Genomic DNA, 14,160 nt, shown 5'->3' on the forward strand with positions numbered 1-14,160 from the left:
GTTTACAACACTGTGCTTCAGTCATAAGTGACGTGTCTGCGGTACAATAAATAACAAATTACATTTTAGCAAGAAATTCTGTAAAAAATACAATTAAAAAACCTCAAAATGATTGAAATCGGTGGCGTCGTCTCCAAATTCTACAATGACTATGTGCAGAACACGCCGAAGAAGCTGAAAATGGTGGATATCTACTTGGGCTACATTCTGCTGACCGGCATCATACAATTTGTTTACTGCTGCCTTGTGGGCACATTTCCGTTCAACTCGTTTCTGTCCGGCTTCATTAGCACCGTAAGCTGCTTCGTTTTGGCCGTTTGTCTGCGTCTCCAGGCAAATCCACAGAACAAGGCTGTATTTGCCGGCATCTCACCGGAACGTGGTTTCGCCGACTTTATATTTGCCCATGTGATTCTACATTTGGTCGTCATGAACTTCATTGGCTAACTTATAAGGAACGATACATCCCACTTACATTTATTTGCATACGACAAAATGTATAATTTAAAAATAAACATACGCATTAGATGTTAATCATAACCATAGACTTTTTTATAGGCCACTAGAAAATCAAAGTCTTCGCGTGGAAAGTCAAGTTGTAGTTCTGGTTCCGGCATTATAAGACGAAAATGATCAATCTTCTCAACAAACTCCTCCAATGTTGGCTCCGCTTGATGACATTTTTGGATAGACTCCTTGGATTTGGATGAAGCAGCTTTGGTCTTGTTCATTTCATATAGCGAGTCGTTAACGTTCAGTGGCGTCAGATTCTTAAATACTGCTGCATTTGGCGCAAAGTTCATCTTCTTGGTAACCTACAATCAAATTGGTATTAGTTTAATATAACTGTGTGTAATAATTGTTTATACATTTGGTGCTATGGCCGCCTTGGAACGGGGGGTGAGATCAGGAGCAACTGCAACGCGCATATTCTGCAATGCCGTGGCTTCTCCATGCTTCCGTACAATTGTATTGAATTGCGGCACGGCAAATTGATTGGATGAAGATGGAATTTTCACCAACGGTGCCATTTCGTTGGGAATGCTATTCTCCATTTCGGAGCCATGATTCGATTTAACGCAAACGTTTGGTGCTGCACTTGTAATATTTGTCCGCTGCACTCGATTCGGTATCTGAGTTTTTGTGTTAAATTGCAATTGTGTTTTTCGCTTGGGCGGCATTTTTATTTAAATAATTCGAGGTATCAAACTTTTTTCATACAAAATTCAACTGAAAGCAATGTAGCCAACTTTTTGGTAGAAAAAATAGCTGTTTCTGGCTGGAAATCATCAGAAAAATAGCAAGCCAAGTCTGAAAATAGCCACAGCTAGCTATAAAATAGTTAAGTTAATAACAGTGACTGAATGACGCTTTTGTAGTTTTACAGCACTGCCATGACATCAACGAGCATCTGATATTTTCTAGAGCGGGAATACCATCAATAAATGTGGCTATCGACTACTCCGATTGTTTTTACATTAAAATCGATTAGGTTGACATCAAGTGCAACTTAAAAAAATTTAAAGTACAAATTGAATATCCTTTTTTAACGGTCAACTTTTGGTTGTTGTTATTATAATCACACTCAACATGTTCTTAGTGGTTAGATAATTAATTATTCCCACTTCAGTAATTAAATTCAGCGTTTATGTAATATATATAATATTAAGTTTCAGTTTAACAATTACACTTTATTCCTAAACCTATTTGAAGGGATTATGTTGTACACTTAAAGTTAATTGCCATAGAGAAGCCTTAGCCTCTATAATCCGGATCATTGTGTTCCTCATCATCTTCCTCCTCCTCGTCATCCTCATCTAATAGAGAAACAAGTGTTAAATATGGCCTTGTTATTCATATAAATTGCCGGCTACTTACCATGATCTCTGCGTTTGCGAGTGTATGCCCGACGTGTGGTCACAGGCGCCTGATCGGTTTCACCGTGTAGCAAGGAGTTGCGATAAAGGACCAGCGGCTGCCATTCCTCGGCACGGCTTGATGGCATACCTGGTGGAATGACCTTATCCAGGAATGCCATAATCACCTTTTTATCTTGTTTTAGCAGCTTATAGTTGAACTCATTGAGCACCTCTAGGAAAAGTAGACGAGTCGGAGCACGCACTGGATCATCGGGCTGTTTGTTGGCAGCAAAGTATATGCCACCACGATGTATGGCCGCAATCGATTCCCGATTTTTCAGTGCATCAAAACCAAATGTGAGCGCAAAACGTTTCGCCAACTCCTTTAGATCGATGAACTCCTGTGAACTCTTTGATACCGGACCATCGTCGTTCTGTTCCATCAGGCTCTTAAATACGGTTATAAGACTGAGCAAAAGCGTCATGGCAAAGTTGACTTTGTTAATTTCACGTGCCTTGCCCAAAGTGGCCTTTATGATGTCACCATACTCGTTATAACACTAGAAATAAATATATAGATAATAGCTTGGATATTTCATTAATTAAGGAAATAATTTGTACCTTGACATAGTATTTGAAAATGCTCGCCGCTCGCATGGTGGGAATTATGTTGTAGACAACGAGCTTGCAATAGCAGGCAAGGAAATTGCGTTTCTTGTGCAACTCCTCGATACGTGTTTCATCCTGGGCCACGACCTGCTTCAGTGAGAACACATAATGCTGCACAAAATTGTCCAGAATGAGATGCTCGTCCAAGCGCGACTTGTATTCCAAGCTGCGTATATGTTCGCTCTCGCTGCGCGCCAATTGATCCGAGTAGATTATAAGTAGATCGCAAATGGACTGATAGGCCTGTCGAGTAACAGAAGTAAAATTAAAAATCATTGCATAATCTCAATTCGATTATTCTCTACATACAGCCTCTTGAATTTGCACAGTGGGTCCGTCGCGTGTTAGCTCAAAACAGGCGGACATGAAGCTATCTAAATTGCCGCGCAGTTCGGCAACAACTGCAGCCACATTGAGAGCTTCACAATCATTCTCGACGTAGTAGAGTCCCCAGCTTATGGAGAAGTAACAAGCCTCAATGCAGTAAGCCAATGCCTCATTTGGCAGACAACGCTCAACGTTGTCTTTGCACTGTGCCTCCTCCACATCACGGAACAGCGATTTGAATAGATCCCAAGGATTCAGATTGTGTGATGAATAAAGTATAGACAGCACTTTTAGCGTTATGGTTATGTTATAAATATCATCCTCATTTGGTGTCTCTTCGCCTGTAAAGAAAGTACAAATAGCGTGATTAACATATATTATTTAGAACTAAAAAAAAATGATAAACTAAGAACAATCTTCAAAGAAACTTATAAAACAAAGTAGCAAAAACAAGAAACTGTAGAAATCAAAACATAGAGTGAAAAATTAAGAAATTTTAAGTTCGTTAATATTGGGAAAAAGCGTTCAAATAAAAGATACATTTTTATTTCATTGTGCGAATCCCTTTCAATAGTTAATGTTATATCTTTTATAATTCATATATATAATTCATTTATACCAAATTTCTATGCGTTTTTTAACTACTTTAACTCGGCTATTGTGTTTGCGATCAATCGAGTTAATTGAATTGATTTTTATGAAAAATCGACAGCTCAACTCTAATTTAGGTGTACTGTGCATCTAAATTGTTGAAATAAATTTTTTTACCAATCACTGCACATATTTGTCATAACTTTGTCAAATCTTAGCCGGTTTTCCACTTACCTAAAATCAAATTACGCCACTCGACAATAACATCCTTGTACTTGTTGACAGCGCTCTCGATGATGTTGGAGCGGGCAATGTTGCAGCGAGTATATGTGGCGCTGCCCTCGGCGCAGAGGCACTCCAGTGTCTTGGCACAGGTTTCGAGCACATCGCGACCTGTATGCATACACATGACCTGGCTGATCTTGTCGAGCAACGATTGCAGATTGCCCTCCTGTCGATTTGTGGTATACAAATTGAGATCAAAGTATTGTGGCACTGCCAACAGATTTGCCAATTTCTCGCTATCAGCCTGATACTTTTCCAACAAAGCCGGAAGTGTCACAATGAAATGCTCCGTCAACTTGACCTTTTCGTCCTGTATGGCCTTCAGTTCCTTCGAGCTAAGTGTGAATTTGCGATTGCTGGCACGTCCAACGGGCACTTCACCGGATGCCGATTGCTTGACACTGCTCACCATGATCTCAATGAGCGTAGACTCTTGCTTATTGTCCAGGACCTCCTCGTTGGGACCGGGCTCCTCCAGCAGCAGATCTGTCATGCATTCCCAATCGCGAACCATTTCATTGCTGTCTATGAAAGAGTCCACCAAATATGCGCCATGCTCATGCAGCTCCGATTCAATAAAGAATTGCACCAGATCCCGTATTAACGGTGTGTTGGGCAAACGCAGTTTGCCACGTTTCGTCTTTGTTTCCTCCATGTCGGCGGTTAAATGAAATAATCGCACGTTGAGAAACTCTGCAGCGGCCTGTGCAACGCCTCGATGAGATGAATAAACCAACTCATAAACGATCTCACAGTCCTTATCAGCCAAAATCTCCGGATGGATTCTAAAATACAAACATTCAACACCACAATTAGTATGAAGTCTATAGAATATGTATAACTATAACTTACTTCAATATGCTGATAACCAGCTTGACAGCGTGTACTGATACCTCGAATTCCTTGTCCAGCGTCATGGCCACAATTCGGTCCTTGAACTTGGATGTGAACAACTCAAGTTTGCCTTTAAGCTCCTCTTTGTCGTACAGTGGCAATAACGACTGCAGACAGCGCAGACGCACTTCACCAATTTTATCGTGCAATGTCCAGCCAATATATTTGAGATAGGAATCATCTAGGAAATTCTGTGGATAGTTCTCCATCCAGATACCAATTTCAGCCATGCAAATCGCTCTTATATCCGGCAATGTGTCTCTGTAACGATGCACAAAGACCGATTTGAACATGTAGGTCAACATGCTCTTTATTTCATCCATATTCTCCTCCAGCTCCGAACGTTTTGTCATCAAGGAGTCCAAGCGATCCGTAGCGCGACGATCGCGAGACTACAAATTAAATGAGTCATTAATTAAACTGTACAAAAAGTGTATTGAATAGTATTCTTACCTTGACACGTTCTGCTTCAAATTGTTTAGCTGCATTTTCGAAATTATTGGAAACGAGCAGAGCAACATCCACCAGAGCAGTCATCAATTTCATGGCTGCCAATGTGGCAGTATGTCGAAAGGCGCGAACTTGCGAGTCAGACAATCCAGTTAGTAGTGAGATTACATTGTCCATTAAAAACTGATCATAGATAATGGAATACTGGCATTGCTTGACAAGCGTTTGCACAAAATCACAAAAGTTATTTTTGAATTTCTTCCATTGTGTGCCAGTCATAATTAATGGATACTCTCCGCTTTCCTTGAATAAACCAAAAAAGAAACAGATATTAGCCAGATTTTGTTATTTCTTTCAATATGCTGCTTACCTCATCAAATTCCTCAGTCATGCGGCGAATGATGGCCGTGTGATCAACAGGATATTGTATATCCTCGGATATTTTACCCTTGCAGCCGCTGGCATTTATGAAGAACTGCATCAGAGCGACGAGTGCCGTCTCCCGATTTGCCTTGTACTGCTCAATCCATTGGTCAACAATGCTCTACATTTATGGCAAAAATTCAAATCAATCAAAAGAACAATCAATGGATAAGTCTACTTACCGCAATGGGATTCTTTGAGTGGCGCACAATGTAGTACAAACTGTTCTCATCTGTGGTGATTTCCCGTTCATTGTCAATTCGTTCGTGGTGCGCCTTCTCCACTGGCTCCTTACGTGGTCGCTCAATCCTCTCCTTGCGCTCCGCTGCTGGCTTGCGTGTTTGTGGCGTCTTTCTCTTACGTGAAACGGGAGCAAAGAATTCATCCTCATCGTCGTCGATAATTGGCGGCTTGTCACGCACGCCACCACGAGCTCGTAGTCTCGTCATCCGTTTGGTGGGACTGTCCGCATCCGAAGCGCTTTCATTTAATGCATCGCTAATGCAATAGATTTTTCATTTATTAAATGCAAATATTAAATTCTGATTGCTTTCATTTTTACCTGTGCAACTCGTCGTATTCCGGGGCCGGAGGCGGATCATCCATACGTATTCGCTTCCCACCGCGGCGCGCCATCATGTTTTTATATTAACTGCTGTTCTCTTTAATATTTAACGATTGTTTATTTATGTTTTTCTCTTTTGCGCCAGATTTTATCGACGCCGTCGCGTCCACGAAAAACTCAACTAGGGATGTCAGCGAAACACTGATAATATTATCGAAGTGATATCGACCTATCATCAATTTTCTGAGCTAGTTCAATCTTTTAATGGTAACCTAAAACAGATTTATTATGCGACATTGTATACCGCTTTCTTTAATAATGAAGATATTTAATCTCCCTATGAATCTTCATATACAATAAAGAAAATTAAATTTATCCCAGACATGTGAGCAAAATGAACGTTTTTTCGTTCATTTGAGTGACCAGTTCATTTGAACTTAATCTGATCGAAACAACACATCTCTAATATCCGTGAAGTCGATGCGGCTTTTATTTTATTTTATTAATTAAAAAATGGCATTATCGCGTGGCAAACCTGAACAGTTGCCTAAGGATGCAGTGCTGATAACAGAGGACCAGGCCCTGAGATATCAGTGGAAGATCATAACAGCCTGGGACAAGATTGGAGAAGTGTATGTATGCAGTACACACTTTGCACTGCTTATCTAACCACTAATTTTATTTTGTTTTCAATTAGTTGGTCCCTGCGTTATACGCCCGGCATTCTCAGTGCAATGGCAGCGGCTACGGGTGCCTACGTTAATAATCATTACCGCACACGATTACGACTGGGCAGCCATGGTCGCCTTTCCAGTTATTTGCCAATTGTTGCTGTGCCCGCGATATTCACAATGTTGAGTCACAAATTCTTCATACAGCGGCCAATTCTCCTAGATCCATTGTCCGAGTGCCCTGTCTGCACCCAAGTACGTAGTGCCGCCTTTCAAACTGCAATGGGCGTGGTTTATCCCACGATATTGGCGCCATTTGCTGCATTTATGTTCGCCACGAGATGCTTCACCTACCGACTGCCGTCAATAACAGAGAATCCCAAAGAGGTGCTCATGTTGTATAGGAAATTCACACGCCCAATTGTGCCCGCCCTCAGTACTATAATCGCCATACAGGCTTTTATTACAATGTATCTGACTGGTCAGGAGGAGAAGCAGAACTTTAGCTTAATGCTGCGCATGAAGGAAATTGAGCATCAACTTGAAGAGCAGCACATGCCACAGCGAATTGACATTTAAATTAAATGAATTGTTATATTGTTCTTTAAGTAAATGTAAATACATTTGGTACTATACAATTTATACTTTTGCGCCAACAAAAGTATCGATAAAGGGAAAGTACTCAGTGCTTGATAAATAGTTAGCGCAGTTTTGAACTGGCTCAAAACTGGTTCGCTTTGTCAGTCCATCCCTATTCTGAACTAGAGTTGTTTATCGCAGTTCAACTGATGTGCAAAACTGAACCAAATGACCTCCTATCAGGGATTTAGTTCGCTCATTTTAGTGGTTAGTTCAATAGAACTTTGTCCGAACGATTCGATTCAACTCTACTTTGTGCACGTTTTTGATTAAACAATACAAATTAAATTCATTTAGCTATATTTGATGCATAATGGGCGCATTGGCAGAGGTAAGCAGTGTACATAAAAATAACTTTCAAATTGACATTTAAGGTATGCTTCTCAGTTGGCAGGTGATGAAAAGAATGGCGATGGCTCCCGCACATTTGTTTTTACGAACGAAAGTCACACGCTGGGCAATGCATTGAAAACGATAATTGCACGCTATCCGGAGGTGGACTTCTGCGGCTATACGATACCACATCCCACGGAGCAGAAGCTGCATTTCCGTATACAGTCGCATCGCGAGCGTGCTATAGATTTGCTGAAACGTGGACTGGAGGATTTGGAGGCTTTATGTGATCATACAATGGAAACGTTTGAGAAGGAGATAAATAGCTTTAATGACAAGGATGTAGAAGTTAATTAACACAATTAGAGATGCATTTAAGACTACACAACGCTGCGTGCCTTCTTGGGATCATAGTTTGGTTTTCGCAGATGATGATAATTCGGCAGAACCTTGCGCAAAAAGTCAATTTGTAGTGTCTGTGATCCTTGCTTATCGATGCCCTCGCGCTGCAGCGCCTGTTGCCCATAAACAATTGTATTATCCGGCAGCCGCTGCACCGTGCGCATTTGCAATCCAGCTCCAATCACACAGCCATTGGACACGGTTACACCTTTGCCCACAAACGATTTGCTCTCGAAGACATTCTTGTCGCCAATGCGAGATGCTTTCACTGTGCAGCCCACTTCGAAGACATTGTGGCTGCCAATGCTTAAAATGTTGTTGGCATCCCAACTGGCGCCCTTCTCCAATTCATGCGCAATTGTTGCATACTCCTCTATAATGCAATTCTCGCCAATTATTATGGGACCTGCCTCGGCAGTGACTGTTGCACTCGGATGGACGACGCAGCCCGCAGAGAAGGTGATGTCACCGCTCAGCGTACTTTCCTCGCATACCACAGACTTGGGCAGTATTTTTATGCTACATGAATGATTCTGTTAAACTTTATCAATTTTTGTGTCTATTGTAAATCACCATCTTACTTGTTTTCCACGGACATTCCGTTTAATTCTTGTTTCTTTAAACAATAAACAAAAGTTTGAGGGCTGCATAAACGGCCACTTAAAATTATACTAAATATGCTCAAGCGCCAGGTGCTATCGCAGAGTGAGTTATCGATAGCTGCCGAGCAACTGTGGCAGCGCCGCGTTGCCAACGCTTTGGACGAAAAATAACTGTTTTTGGCATGTTTTTGTTGGCTAATTGTTGCTAATTTCAAAATGGTTTAACTTTGCAATAAATTAATAATTTTTAGAAAATTTAAAATTCGAAATTACATAAAACAAAGGTAAATATTTTAATGAAGGTTTAAGGCTGTTTAACCCAAAGAAAGAGAAATTACAAGTTTAATTCTGAAAAAAATATTTAAAAAATGTAGATAGATAAAACAAATTTAAAAAATTCCAGCTTCAAAATTAAGAATTTGTCAAAAACAAGGTGGAACATTTTAAAGTTACCAATTTAAACATTTGACTCAAATAATACATGTTACCAGATCAGAAAATTAAACAGGCTGGCAGCCTTTGGACCGAGTGGCAGCGCTTTGTTTTATACCTCGTTGCTGATGCAATTTGTCTGCAGTTTTCAAATCGATTCAAGAGTGTGTCATTTATAAATCAAAATGCCTACGGAAGAGTTGGCTGAGCTAACAATAAGTGAGTATTACAAATGTATAGAAAATTGTTCGTATAGATTAGCGATTAGTAATACTTGTAAAATAGATATGTATGCGGCTTTTTAATCGCAGCCTGTCCACGTTGGCCATGTGTCATAGCAAAAAAAAAAAAAACAAATGTATATGTATGTATCCGTGTATGTACTACATCTAAAATTCTATATATAACCCGCTATATGTATTTAATTTGCTGTCCTGATTGTTCATCAGGATAATAAATTAACCGCTGAAGTAGCTTACAGTAGTTTCGCATGCATATTTATTTACAGTGGTGTCACAATTTATTTGCTTATGTTTTTATTGCTTTTTTAAGAAATATGTAAATAAAGTAATATGCAATTATTTAGCTTAAGAGTATATAAACAAGTCAGCAGTTAAATTGCTTTTGATTAGAAGTTAATTGATTTAAAAATTCAAAAATGTATGTGTAATAAGCTAGAAGCGACTGTATGTGAATTTTTATTTGAGTGCTGGGAAACTTAATAAAATAAATTAATAATAATAATGAGATACGTTTGACTAAACTAATTCTAAGAATTAAATGCCAATATGTGAACTCTTTTGTTATCCACAATCACTGTATCTGTTAGATAACTGCTAGTATCTAAATATTTATATTTTCTTATCTGTATCTTAACAGGTTCGCTTTTTACATCGGAAAAGCGGGGAAACGACGAGACAGGCGATGGCAGCGAATCCAAGCCATATAAGAGCATTCTGCAGGCAATGCGTCATGCAGGAAAGGAACCCTTCCCCACCATCTACGTGGACAGCAAGGATCCCAATGCCACGGAAGTCTATGAGGTGGCTGCCAAGTCGCAATTGAAGAAAATTCAAAAGCTTTTCGTACGCGAGGGACACAAGAATACCGAGAAGCAGCAACGCGAGGCCGAGGATGCGGTGAAGCGTCAACAGAATCTGGACGAGGCACGCAAAGTGAAGATCAGCGAGGATCCCAGTTGGCCAAAGGCCAACAAGATCCGTATCTTTGAGGGCACCGAGAAGCGCAACGAACGTGTCAAGATTTATGGTTGGGTGCATCGTTTGCGTCGTCAAGGCAAATCTCTAATCTTTATTACACTGCGCGATGGCACCGGATTCTTACAGTGCGTCTTGAATGATTTGTTATGCCAGACTTATGAGGCTTTAATGCTGAGCACGGAGAGCACAGTGGTGCTCTATGGCACATTGAAACTGGTGCCCGAGGGCAAGACGGCGCCAGGTGGACACGAGTTGAACGTGGACTATTGGGAATTAATTGGCTTGGCACCGCCGGGCGGCGCTGATGCCATTCTTAACGAGGAGGCGCACCCGGATGTGCAGCTGGACAACAGGCACATAATGATACGTGGCGAGAACACCTCCAAGGTGCTCAAGATGCGATCCATTGTGATGCAGGCATTCCGTGCGCATTACTTTGAACGTGGCTACAATGAGGTGACGCCTCCAACTCTTGTCCAGACCCAGGTCGAAGGTGGCTCCACATTATTCAAGATGCAATACTTTGGCGAAGAGGCATATCTTACCCAGAGTTCGCAGCTCTATCTGGAGACGTGTCTTCCGGCCTTGGGCGATGTATTCACCATTGCCCAAAGCTATCGCGCCGAGCAGAGTCGAACACGTCGCCATTTGGCAGAGTATACACACATTGAGGCCGAGTGTCCGTTTATTACATTTGGAGAGATGCTGGATCGTCTGGAGGACTTGGTTAGCGATGTCGTTGATCGCGTTTTAAAATCACCCTTTGGCTATCTCGTTGGGGAACTCAATCCCGACTTTAAGCCACCCAAGAAACCATTTAGACGCATGACTTATGCGGATGCCATTAAATGGCTCAAGGATAACAATGTCACCAAGGACGATGGCACGTTCTATGAGTTTGGCGAGGATATACCCGAGGCACCGGAACGCAAAATGACTGATGCCATCAATGAGCCCATTCTTTTGATTAAATTCCCAGCTGAAATCAAATCGTTTTATATGCAACGCTGCGAGGACGACAATCGCCTCACGGAGAGCGTTGATGTCCTCTTGCCAAATGTGGGCGAAATTATTGGTGGCTCCATGAGGATTCACGACATCGACGATCTGATGAAGGGCTACGAACGTGAAGGCATCGATCCCAAGCCATATTACTGGTATACAGATCAACGTGTCTATGGCACAATGCCACATGGCGGCTATGGACTCGGCTTGGAACGCTTCCTCTGCTGGCTGCTCAACCGCTATCACATTCGCGAGGTCTGCCTGTATCCACGCTTCCTCGACAGATGCAAGCCTTAAGCGAGTGATGACTCCCCTATTCACAGCATTTAAAACACAAATTGATACGTCTTATATCCAATATGCACTAACGTTCACAATAAAAGCTTCTTCAAGAAATATATATTGTTGTTCAATTATCTTAACCGAATTTATGATTATAATGTTTTTTATATGCTGGAAGCTTTTCCAGCACAAAACTATTTAAAAATATCTAGCGCTTTTTGCGAAAGTTTCGTAACATAATGGAAATATTTTAAGAAATTGATGCAAAATTGTTCTAAAATCATATAAAAATAGCCGTCTCCTGAAAAATTAATTTTTTTTTGTCGTTACGAGCATTTTGCAAAAATATAATAATATCTGTCAGATAAAATTTAGCTAATCTGTTCAACTATCACTTAATTCCTAAGACTAGTTTACATTTTTCTTCATACTTTTGTTCAATAAATTAAAATTTTGTTGATTTTCTCCACAAAAGTAGTTTTTTACAAAAAAAACTTAAATTTTTAATGATGTTGGTGTATATTTCACGTCTAATAAACATTTTTAGTTGAAAAATTTTACCACTTTATTTTGTGTAGTTGATAATTCAATAATTAAATTTTTTTAACTAAATTAAATATTTGTGAACTGCTGGAAGATACGACTATGCCATATAGTTTAATAAAAACAAATATTAAACAATTCTTTCAGCTCTAGTTGTCAATCACAGCTTTTACTTATATATTTTATTTTTTCCCGTATTAACTTGTTATATTATTAATCAACTGTTCAAGATTTGTATCAGTAATAGATTCATTGACCGCATTTTCATCCATCTCCATGTCCTCTTCCTGTGTCTCCTCATCCTCGGCATAGTATTCCTCATCTCCCTCGGCATCAGCATCCACATCCACATCGACATCTATCTGAGGCACTGCCTCCACTTCCGCTGTGACATGTTCCTTGCGATAATGATTACGCAGCAATTCACTAATTGTGGCACATACAATTTGTCGCACTTGAGAATCAAAACTGGGTGGCAGCCAACCGGTTCGTTCATTGCAAACAGCGCCGGTAAGTGGCGTGGGAATCTTCTCCAGCATTTCCTGTATCTTCGGCAGACGGACATCGCAGTAGCGTAGCATGCATTGTCGGGATCGCGGCAATTTGTGCTCCTCAAAATAGGGATAATCAATGTTTTGCACCAAGTCCGACTTGGATTCTTCACCAGCGGCTGTCAAGGCCTGCTTTAGTTTGGCCGATTTGCGGGAATAAACAAATTCGGAGACGCCGGAGCCAAAACGCAAACGAAAGTCAAATGTTTGATAGTGACGACTTTGGAAATCCTTGCGAGGATCATAGCCATAGCGAACGTAGAGTGTGCGCCAGGGTCCATCTCTAAAATAGAAAGCCAACGAGGGTATGATGCACTTCAGCTTATCATTGCTAACGCCCGATTCATAAAGAATCGCTATTCGTGTCCAAATGGGATTATCTGCAAATAGTTTTTTCACGCGCATAAATTGCTCATCGGAAATATATTTGACCTTGAGACGCTTGAGGATTTGTGCATCCGGCTGGGTTGGGAACGTGTCCTGCATATTGAATGGCACAATATCGCGGGTATCCAGCGTGGTCTTGGCGCACACGCCCAACACCTCGTGCTGTCCATTCTCCGCTACATCGATCCGATAATTACCGCCGTGCACAATGTCAACGCGCGCAAACAACTCCGGCAGACACAGCAACTGAGATTGTGCACGTCTGTAAATGGACAAGGTTTAGAATCAGTGCCAGGAATACCACTAACGATCGCAATATTTGTATTATACACACTTGAAGTAGTCCAGATCTGTAACATTCCGCGGTTTAAGCTCATCCATTGCGCAGGTTAGCTCCTCAGCAGCCAGGGCATCATCGGTATTTGGCGTACTCCAAAGTGGCAGATACTGAAAGTCACAGAGAGCTGAACATACAGATGAACATGGTTAAGCCATGGCTACTACTACTATTCCATCACTCCACTTACAATCAAAGGAGAAACTGCGGCTGCAATGGCCTACAACACGCACAAAATGCTGCGGCGGACGTGTCCTGTCGTGTTTGTGGCGCCGCACAGTTATAGACAAGAGCACACCGCACTTATCGATGCAGTCGCCAAATGCGGGCTTGTTGTACGGATTATCTGGATGAAAACGCAACTCTAAGCGTTTCTTTTCGTCATCCAACACCTGCAACATGGAAATGTAAGTGGAAATTGTTATTGGGCCTTTTCCAGGTAATCAATGCGTCTCGTACCTTCGATACGTTCACTATGCCGCCAAGGGTTGACAGCATTCTGTCTATATTCACCACACGGCCAGGATATCTAATAACTTCATATTCTTGACGTGCACTAAAGCTCAATTGCCGCGACATGCTTTAAATCTGTTTTGTTTACAAAAAATCAACCATACAAACAAACATTCTTTCATGTGGGTGTGTGTGAATGTCAAGGCGCACGCTTGCAATTGAGGGAACAATCGATGTTAA

At 41.1% G+C, this 14,160-nt stretch overlaps 8 protein-coding genes across 8 annotated transcripts; 4 read left to right on the forward strand and 4 right to left on the reverse strand.

Moving 5' to 3' along the window:
* The first annotated feature begins 22 nt into the window (after positions 1 to 22).
* LOC117780236 (dolichyl-diphosphooligosaccharide--protein glycosyltransferase subunit DAD1) lies at positions 23 to 540 on the forward strand. The gene has a single exon (XM_034616682.1). The coding sequence runs from the start codon at positions 109 to 111 to the stop codon at positions 445 to 447; it is 339 nt and encodes a 112-aa protein (XP_034472573.1). The 5' UTR covers positions 23 to 108; the 3' UTR covers positions 448 to 540.
* Positions 448 to 1,228, reverse strand: LOC117780235. Its single transcript, XM_034616681.1, has 2 exons — positions 870 to 1,228; positions 448 to 815 (listed from the first exon to the last, which is right to left on the reverse strand). The coding sequence occupies exons 1-2, from the start codon at positions 1,179 to 1,181 to the stop codon at positions 531 to 533; spliced, it is 597 nt and encodes a 198-aa protein (XP_034472572.1). The 5' UTR covers positions 1,182 to 1,228; the 3' UTR covers positions 448 to 530.
* A 442-nt stretch (positions 1,229 to 1,670) lies between these two features.
* On the reverse strand, positions 1,671 to 6,265 carry LOC117781335 (cohesin subunit SA-1). Its single transcript, XM_034618079.1, has 10 exons — positions 6,061 to 6,265; positions 5,681 to 5,996; positions 5,446 to 5,619; positions 5,079 to 5,378; positions 4,584 to 5,017; positions 3,681 to 4,516; positions 2,838 to 3,196; positions 2,481 to 2,771; positions 1,879 to 2,419; positions 1,671 to 1,817 (listed from the first exon to the last, which is right to left on the reverse strand). Exons 1-10 carry the CDS (start codon positions 6,135 to 6,137, stop codon positions 1,756 to 1,758), a joined length of 3,390 nt encoding a protein of 1,129 aa, XP_034473970.1. The 5' UTR covers positions 6,138 to 6,265; the 3' UTR covers positions 1,671 to 1,755.
* A 257-nt stretch (positions 6,266 to 6,522) lies between these two features.
* On the forward strand, positions 6,523 to 7,412 carry LOC117780572 (transmembrane protein 126A). Its single transcript, XM_034617150.1, has 2 exons — positions 6,523 to 6,695; positions 6,761 to 7,412. The coding sequence occupies exons 1-2, from the start codon at positions 6,577 to 6,579 to the stop codon at positions 7,311 to 7,313; spliced, it is 672 nt and encodes a 223-aa protein (XP_034473041.1). The 5' UTR covers positions 6,523 to 6,576; the 3' UTR covers positions 7,314 to 7,412.
* Positions 7,413 to 7,579: 167 nt separating this feature from the next.
* Positions 7,580 to 8,089, forward strand: LOC117781568 (probable DNA-directed RNA polymerases I and III subunit RPAC2). Its single transcript, XM_034618337.1, has 2 exons — positions 7,580 to 7,704; positions 7,761 to 8,089. Exons 1-2 carry the CDS (start codon positions 7,687 to 7,689, stop codon positions 8,061 to 8,063), a joined length of 321 nt encoding a protein of 106 aa, XP_034474228.1. The 5' UTR covers positions 7,580 to 7,686; the 3' UTR covers positions 8,064 to 8,089.
* LOC117781567 (dynactin subunit 6) lies at positions 8,013 to 8,752 on the reverse strand. Its single transcript, XM_034618336.1, has 2 exons — positions 8,690 to 8,752; positions 8,013 to 8,627 (listed from the first exon to the last, which is right to left on the reverse strand). The coding sequence occupies exons 1-2, from the start codon at positions 8,704 to 8,706 to the stop codon at positions 8,087 to 8,089; spliced, it is 558 nt and encodes a 185-aa protein (XP_034474227.1). The 5' UTR covers positions 8,707 to 8,752; the 3' UTR covers positions 8,013 to 8,086.
* Positions 8,753 to 9,216: 464 nt separating this feature from the next.
* LOC117780629 (asparagine--tRNA ligase, cytoplasmic) lies at positions 9,217 to 11,767 on the forward strand. Its single transcript, XM_034617238.1, has 2 exons — positions 9,217 to 9,361; positions 10,022 to 11,767. Exons 1-2 carry the CDS (start codon positions 9,328 to 9,330, stop codon positions 11,662 to 11,664), a joined length of 1,677 nt encoding a protein of 558 aa, XP_034473129.1. The 5' UTR covers positions 9,217 to 9,327; the 3' UTR covers positions 11,665 to 11,767.
* Positions 11,768 to 12,330: 563 nt separating this feature from the next.
* On the reverse strand, positions 12,331 to 14,082 carry LOC117780377 (general transcription factor 3C polypeptide 5). Its single transcript, XM_034616889.1, has 4 exons — positions 13,927 to 14,082; positions 13,658 to 13,859; positions 13,465 to 13,594; positions 12,331 to 13,392 (listed from the first exon to the last, which is right to left on the reverse strand). Exons 1-4 carry the CDS (start codon positions 14,044 to 14,046, stop codon positions 12,390 to 12,392), a joined length of 1,455 nt encoding a protein of 484 aa, XP_034472780.1. The 5' UTR covers positions 14,047 to 14,082; the 3' UTR covers positions 12,331 to 12,389.
* Positions 14,083 to 14,160: the final 78 nt, after the last annotated feature.

This window comes from Drosophila innubila (assembly GCF_004354385.1).
Source record: "Drosophila innubila isolate TH190305 chromosome 2L unlocalized genomic scaffold, UK_Dinn_1.0 4_B_2L, whole genome shotgun sequence".
Classification (NCBI taxonomy): domain Eukaryota; kingdom Metazoa; phylum Arthropoda; class Insecta; order Diptera; family Drosophilidae; genus Drosophila; species Drosophila innubila.

Excerpts from the sequence above, each read along its gene's own strand:
- LOC117781335 (XM_034618079.1), bottom strand. The coding sequence starts at position 6,137 with ATGATGGCGCGCCGCGGTGGGAAGCGAATACGTATGGATGATCCGCCT. Across the intron at positions 5,379-5,445 it reads TGACTGAGGAATTTGATGAG|GAAAGCGGAGAGTATCCATT; the intron begins GTAAGCAGCATA and ends GGTTTATTCAAG. Across the intron at positions 2,420-2,480 it reads TTTTCAAATACTATGTCAAG|TGTTATAACGAGTATGGTGA; the intron begins GTACAAATTATT and ends ATTTATTTCTAG.
- LOC117780236 (XM_034616682.1), top strand. The coding sequence starts at position 109 with ATGATTGAAATCGGTGGCGTCGTCTCCAAATTCTACAATGACTATGTG.
- LOC117780235 (XM_034616681.1), bottom strand. The coding sequence starts at position 1,181 with ATGCCGCCCAAGCGAAAAACACAATTGCAATTTAACACAAAAACTCAG. Across the intron at positions 816-869 it reads AGGCGGCCATAGCACCAAAT|GTTACCAAGAAGATGAACTT; the intron begins GTATAAACAATT and ends ATTTGATTGTAG.
- LOC117780377 (XM_034616889.1), bottom strand. The coding sequence starts at position 14,046 with ATGTCGCGGCAATTGAGCTTTAGTGCACGTCAAGAATATGAAGTTATT. Across the intron at positions 13,860-13,926 it reads GCATAGTGAACGTATCGAAG|GTGTTGGATGACGAAAAGAA; the intron begins GTACGAGACGCA and ends TCCATGTTGCAG. Across the intron at positions 13,595-13,657 it reads CCGCAGTTTCTCCTTTGATT|CTCTCTGTGACTTTCAGTAT; the intron begins GTAAGTGGAGTG and ends CTGTATGTTCAG.
- LOC117780629 (XM_034617238.1), top strand. The coding sequence starts at position 9,328 with ATGCCTACGGAAGAGTTGGCTGAGCTAACAATAA. Across the intron at positions 9,362-10,021 it reads GTTGGCTGAGCTAACAATAA|GTTCGCTTTTTACATCGGAA; the intron begins GTGAGTATTACA and ends GTATCTTAACAG.
- LOC117780572 (XM_034617150.1), top strand. The coding sequence starts at position 6,577 with ATGGCATTATCGCGTGGCAAACCTGAACAGTTGCCTAAGGATGCAGTG. Across the intron at positions 6,696-6,760 it reads TGGGACAAGATTGGAGAAGT|TTGGTCCCTGCGTTATACGC; the intron begins GTATGTATGCAG and ends GTTTTCAATTAG.